Source organism: Rhincodon typus, chromosome 6 (genome assembly GCF_021869965.1).
Source record: "Rhincodon typus isolate 14 chromosome 6, sRhiTyp1.1, whole genome shotgun sequence".
NCBI lineage: Eukaryota > Metazoa > Chordata > Chondrichthyes > Orectolobiformes > Rhincodontidae > Rhincodon > Rhincodon typus.
Genome location: NC_063337.1, coordinates 34915961 through 34923392, shown reverse-complemented (window position 1 = coordinate 34923392; position 7432 = coordinate 34915961). Strand labels below are relative to the sequence as shown.

The 7432-nt window shown below is 38.6% G+C and overlaps 1 protein-coding gene across 1 annotated transcript in view; it reads right to left on the bottom strand.

Moving 5' to 3' along the window:
• The window catches only part of atp8a2 (ATPase phospholipid transporting 8A2), a 701479-nt gene that overhangs the window by 64514 nt on the left and 629533 nt on the right, over window positions 1–7432 (bottom strand). The window contains exon 35 of the mRNA XM_048597580.1: window positions 7111–7218. Coding sequence (XP_048453537.1) covers window positions 7111–7218 — 108 coding nt within the window. The remainder of the gene's footprint in view (window positions 1–7110; window positions 7219–7432) is intronic.

Here is a 7432-nt window from a genome sequence, read left to right as displayed (position 1 = left end):
TGGCCTGCTGTGTTCATCCAGCTCTATACTTTGTTATCTCAAATTCTCCAGCATCGGCAGATCCTACTATCTCTGAGTGGATGTAGTGAATTTGGATTTTCAGAAGGCTTTTGATGGGATCTCAGGTGAAGAAATAAGAATAGTGTGTATGGAACGGTGGCGGGTGGGGGGGGGGAAGGTGCAATATACAAGTACGGTTTGAGAATTGAAAGAATGCACTGTCAATTTCCTCAGTCTCTTCTCAAATATTAATCTCAGGGATTAATCTGGTTAATAAAGCAAAGAACAGAAAGCAATGTGTAGGGATAAAGAATTATTCTCAAGATGACAGGCTGTTATCACAAAGGCCATTGATAGGTTCACAATTTATATAGGTTGTGTGGATACAGGGACCAATTGTAATATTTTCAAATTTGATGATGACACCAAACACAAGTTGTAATAAGGTGCAAAGTGGTTTCAAGAGGACTTGGAAAGGATAAATAAATGGGTTAGATCATGAAAAGATCATGACCAATGAAAAGTAATGTAAGTAAGTGTGAAGGTATTCACTTTTATGGAGATTAAAATAAAGCAAAATATTTCTCAAATAGTGAGAGATTGAGATGAGGATGTTCAAAGGAATCCATGAGTCACTAAAAACTATCCTGTAGGTGCAGTAAGCTATTAGAAAGGCAAATAGAGGTTGGCCTTCATCACGAGGGCCTGGAATACATAAGTGAAGATGTTTAGCTGCAGTTGTATACAGACCTCACCTGGAGTGTTCTGAGCAGTTTTGGATTCATTGTTCAAGAAAGGATAAACTTGGCATAGAGGGAGTGTAACAAAAGTTAACCAGATAAATTCAAAAACATAAATTTCTGGTGAAACTCAGCAGGTCTGATAGTATCCGTGCACAGAAAGCAGAGTTAACATTTCAAATCTAGTGACTCTGTTGAAACATTAATTCTGCTTTCTCTCCACATCTGCTGCCAGACCTGCTGAGTTTCTCGAGCAATTACTGTTTTTGTTTCAGATCTCCAGCATCCATAGTTCTTTGTTTTATTAACCAGATTAATCCCTGGGTTTACCATACTAGGAGACCGAGGAAATTGAGAGTGCATTCTTTCAAGTTTTCAAAGGTTGAGATGTGACTTCATTGAAATTTAGAAAATTCTTACAGGTCATGAGAGTGTGGGCACAGATAGTGTTCTCCCTGATTGTTAGAGTCATCAATCTCAGGATCAGAGGCAGGCCATTTAAGAATGAGATAAGGAGGAGTTTCTTCACTTAACGGGAGGTTAATCTTTGGAATTCTCTAACTCAGAGGCCTGTAGAAGTTCATTCATTGAGGAGGTTCAAGACAGAAATTGATTGCTTTCCTGAAAATAATGGCTTTAATGGTTAAGGATTTAGTGTGAGAAAATGACACTGGGGAGATGATCAGCCATAATCTAGAGTAGCAGAGCCGGCCTACAAACTGAATGGCCTACGCTTTTTACCTCTATTCCTATCCGTAAAGAAATCCACTCTGTCAAATGTGGGTTTAACTTGTACTGGACGTAGACCAGTTTTGTTCCATGTTCTGGCAACTTCATACCTTTAGATTTAGAATTTATAAATTCTGTTCATAATGTGGGTATTTTCTGCTGTGTTGCATGATATGTGCAGCAATAGATCAGCAAAGATTTGGTGAAATTTAACTTTTATGTTCTTTAATAATTTTTTTTGGTTCAAATACAGAGTTTATATTTTAAAAAAAGCTAAAAGCCATGTGCTACCATGCTTACAGTATTTGTTTGAATTAGTATTTTAAAAAATAAAGCACCAAATGACATACGCCATATTATTCACTGGTGTACAGCTACTGTAGCTGTTCAGAGGCTTATTTTTCCAGATGTACTGCTGATATACATCCTGGAACGCATACTACAGCCACTCAATACAAGGCCATTTGACTGAATAGGACCAACAGCTGACATGATGTTATCTCCTCTGTAAAAAAGACAGCAGCAAAATGTTTGGGCCATTTAGGAATTGGAGCATATTAATCAGAGAGCTTTAGTGTTGCTATCTTACAGATATTACAAACAACATGAATGCTGAACAGAAAAATATCAGTTTTTCCTAACATTCTCCTCCTTTGCTGAAGATGGTGACTTGTGTGTGGTATTACTCACGGCCACCCTACGGAACCATGCCAAGGTGCATATTCTTCATTAATGAATGAAGATTGAAAGTTGGGGTAGATTGTTCAACCATAGAAGGGTTAGCCCAATCCTAACCTCACTGAGCATTCACACTCTCAAACAAGAGTCACTGAATATTAATCATGACACTGGAATCTGAATAGTATCAAGTCCAGGCAGGGGATCATTACTGCATCTACTGTATTTTGTTTCAGTTCAAAATCATCAGGGATAAAATCTTGGGCGTTCCTCATCTATGTGATTCAGTACTAACTGGGCAAAAAATGTTTTAAGGAAGTTGTAAATCACTCTCTAAATAATATCAATTTATAATATGAAATTATGTTATAAGCTTCTCAATAATGGTGTAGCTCAACTTTAGCTTATAAACATCAGTTTTAATGATGTTAGTTGAGGATGTTAGTTGAATGATGTTAGTTAAGAGAAGTTCACTGCTCCTCTAACAGTGACAAAAATGACTAAGTGTGACAACAGGACTCTGAGTTTAATGCATCACCCAAAGCATAGGCACTTCAGTATACTGTCGTTTTGTAATACATTGCAACATCAGTGGGCCACATAGTGGCATCGTGGTTAGCACTGCCACCTCATAGTGCTAGGGACCCAGGTTTGATTCCAACTTTGGTTGACTATCTGTGTGGAGTCTGCACATTCTCCCTATGTCTGCGTGGGTTTCCACTGACTGCTCCAGTTTCTTCTCACAGTCCAAAGATGTGTAGGTCAGGTGGATTAACCATGGGAAATGTGGGGTCATGGGGATAAGGTGGAGATGCTGAGTCTGGATGGGATGGTCTTTGGTGCAGACTCGATGGGCCAAATGGCCTCTTTCTGCACTGTTGGGATTCTATGATCAGTCTAAATTATCAGGTCTCTGGTGTGGGCCTTGAATCCATGACCTTTGGACTCTGAGGTAGGTGTGCTCAAACTAATCCCAGGCTGTATACAGGATAGAGAGCTCCCAAAGAAAGTTCTAAGTGCGACTTACATTTCTGCTACTGTATCTTTCTTAATGTCTGTGAAAAGATCTTGTGGGACTACATTAGTGTTCCTTGTGCTGCAGTCAAATTTGTCATAACCATCAAAACTTGCTTCATAGTGTCCTGTGAAGTGCCTTGGGATGTTTCACCACAGCAAGGGCATTATGTAAATGCAACTTGTTGGTTTCCAGCCAGCAGTAAAAGGTGATCGCAACAATGAAACATACTAAACATTCCTGTATATATTGTACCACGTAGAATTTATAAAATCTCAGTTCCTTAGTATGACTTGTTGGTACAATGAAGATCTTATAGTCAGTGTCCATAGTTATTTTTATTTGCTGTGAATGATACACTTATCCCAGTGGTTCTGCTTAGAAGGGGATTCTTCTCCAAATTGGAATTTTACAGTCATGAATGAAAAAAATACTTAGATCTTCGCTTCATTCAATTCTATAATTCCTTATGAAAAAGAAAATCACCACCAAAATACACATTCAAACTGCTAGAGATTATACAGTTCTATTCAGAGACTACCAAACGTACTGCAGACTGACAACTGCAAGAGTGTTGGGCTTGACTTTTAACTGTAATAATCCAATTTTGCCTCCCACAAATGATCAATAGTACACATCCCAAGCCAGTAGAAATCACTTGTAGTCATAAGTACAACAAATTTGCTACTATTATTTCTAGCAATCACTAAAAACAACACTTGACAATAGTAACAGCCTAAGGGTACTGCAAGTATTGCAATGCTTGCCACAGAGTCTACAGTAGTAGCTGAACTCTCAAAATCCTGAAATTTAAATAAAATGATACAAAATTTTCAAAAAATGATGTTTTTCTTTGTACTTTCATTCATTTTTTGGCTCCTTCAATGTCTAACTACATAACCTCCACCAATTAGGATGAAAAGGAGATTTTAGTACCCAGATTTTGCGATCAGCAACAAATGGCATCAGCCACTCACTATGTTTACAGCTCTCCAAAAATACTTCACATGCATTTCCTTGGCAAATTACAGTTATCAAGAGTCCAATACAGTGGTGGCACCCTCTACAGGGCATCTGGGACCTGTGAGAGCAGGGAAAGCAACTGCATGGTCCTCCATATAGAATTTGTGTTCGTAAGTGTAAGTCAGAATATGTAATAATGAAATCATTTATAGTAAGCAAAATGGAGAAGGAAAGAAAAATGGAATTAAGAGAAATTGATAAAAGAGACAGAAATAAAAGGTAAAAAAATTCCCTTAAATTTTACCTCGATTAAAAAATCTCCAACAATATTTCAAATTTGAAGGAATTTGATTCTAGGCTTGTCAAAATAACTACAGTGCCAGGGAGGCACTTTGGAAATAATTACGAACTATTTGTAATTCATTTAAACTTAGAGAATGGATTATTATGTATGTTTGGTGGATATATATAGTACATAAATACAGCAACATCATCTATTTCAGGTGTCTGAATGTCACATCTTTTGGTATTACGAGACTTCAGGTAGACTAGTCGACTGTGACATCTTTCTAATTTTGTTGTTTAACTGCACTACTACAGATGCAGGAAATTACTTTCCAATTTACCTCTTAATATTGGTCAGTTTTCATAACCTCACTGCTAATCTTACTACAAAACCCATAACATTAAATCTGAACAATGGGACTTATCATACAATCCGTAAATGAAAGTATCAGTCCTGAAATGAAAAAAATCCTAAAAAAACTTCCCACTGTAAGGCTGATGAGAAGACTGGACTGGTTTACTGTTTTATTGCCTATTTTACTTAGAGAGGAAAAGGATCATGTACAAAGAAATAATTCCGTAAAATAATGTTGCGTCCTTTATCAGCATTTCTGTGTCAGATCACTAGCCCAGTTATGCCATAAATAATGAAATCACTATTCCATTCACTTACTAAACGTTTTTACTGCATGGTACAGAGATTGCTGAGGGAATTGTGTTTATGCTCCATGACAGAAAATTCTGCACAAACTTTTGTAATAAATGCTTGCATTGTTTCCTTGGGTATGCAAATACACAATAACAGTCGGCACTGTGTGAACTGAAATCAATAGGCAGAACAGGACTGTTAAGGTAACACTTGGTAAATTTATAGGCTTGTTGGTTTGCTTAAAATCCAAATGCCAGTTTTTTAGATTAAACATCTGTCAACTGTAAAATGTAAAAATGTTTAAATTCAACCAGAATATAACATTTTGAATGTTCAAAGAGTTTCAGGAAAGCAATCTCCAAATTTCCTAAATGCTCATTACTTTTTTTTTTACTGGGTACAGGGGTTGTCGTGTGGGTATAGATGTGATTGGGTGGATGGTTAGCACTCCTTGCGAGACCTGCACTCTACTTCCACCATACTCAACATTGTGCCCCTATTTCAACTTTGCTGGCCCGGTTTCACTATTTTCTTTCTGCTTTCATTACTGTTCTGAAGAAGTCATACCAGACTAGAAATGTTAACTCTGTTTCCCTCTCCACAGATGCTACCAGACCTGAGTTTCTCCAACATTCTCTGTGCTTGTTTCAGATTTCCAGCATCTGCATTTTTTGTTTTCATTCTTCTAGTTGGAAGTGGTCACGTATTTGGAGGATGCTGTCTAAGAAGTCTTGATGAACTTCAACAGTGCATCTATTAGTTGTACACACTGCTACTACTGAGTATCAGTGGTCAGGGGAATGAACGTCTGTGGGTTTGGGCTGCTCAATCCTGATGGTGTCAAGCTTCCTGCATGTTGTTGGAGCTGTACTCATACAGTCCTGACATGGACAAAGAGGCTTTGGGAGTCAGAAGGTGAGTTACTCACTGCAGGATTCCAAGCCTCTGACCTGCTCTTTTCTTTTAAGGCTAAGCAGGCATTTATTGTCCATCCCCAATTGCCCAGACAGCAGTTAAGAGTCAACCACACTGTCGGCCTGGATTTGCATGTAGGCCAGAACAGGTAAGGATAAACCAGGTGGGTTTTCCCAACAATTAGACCCATAATTCTAATTTATTTGTTGAATTCAAATTCTACCATCTGCCATGGGATTCAAACCTGGAACCTCAGGACATTTGAAACAAAAATATAAATTGCTGGAAAAGCTCAGCAGGTCTGCCAGCATCTGTGGAGAGAAGGCAGAGTTAACATTTTGGGTCTAGTAACCTTCTTCAGAACTGGTTTCTCTCCACAGATGCTGCCAGACCTGCTGAGCTTTTCCAGCAACTTTGTTTTTGTTCCTGATTTGCAGCATCCGCAGTTCTTTCGGTTTTTATATATTATATTGGGACAGTATCCCTTTAAGAGGGGAGTCACATGAGCACTGGTGACTCATCAGCCAGATTTGTCAGCTTGTTCACACCTGTTTTGGATTCTTTTAGAGGGCACTGCTTGAGAATACAGCCTCCCTGTAAGATTGCAGGAAATAACAAGTTTGTGTGTTCCTTCATCCTGACTGGAGCCTAATAAATGTTCAGTACAGAATAGAGGTGAACATGCAAGAGGTGGTGTTCCATGTATCTGCTGCCCTTTTCCACCTAGAAGTATTGGTCATGGGTTGGAAGGTACTGTCTAAGGATACTTCATGAATTCTGCAGTGCATTTTGCCAATGCTGCTATACTGAGCATAGTGGTGGAGAAAGTGAATATTTGTGGACGTGGTGCCAGTCAAGTGAGTTGCTTTTTCCTGGATGGTGTCAAGCTTCTTAAGTGTCTCCCTTTCCCAGAACAATTTTAACATTGCCTGATTGTATTAAAATATTTTGAGAACACTGCTATAATTTCCTTAATAATAGATTCAAACATTTTCCCTATGACAGATGTAGGGCTAACTAGCATTTTGAATACATGCAGTCTGAACTACAAAGCCTTAAATAATCTTGTCAGTGTTTGGTATCATTATCATATTTTGTTGGCTATAATTTTAAATAAAAGCAGCATTATTGTTTACCTGTCCGAGCATATCTGGTGCAATCGGTATGGTGGGCCAGATGGCTGAGTAGACTCCTAAAAACGCCAACCACATCAATATACTGCCCCAAACAGCCAAGTGACTGAACTAAAAAAAAGAGAAGTTGTCTATTCAATAGATCAACAGACTAATAACAGTACAATGCTTGAGATCTCCTATGAGATAGCAAGAACTGCCAATGCTGGAATCAGAGACAACAGTGTGGTGCTGGTGGAACACTGCAGGCCAGGCAGCGTCAGAGGAGCAGGCAAGTTGACGTTTCGGGTCAGGCCCCTTCTGCTGAAGTTCTGAAGAAGGGTCC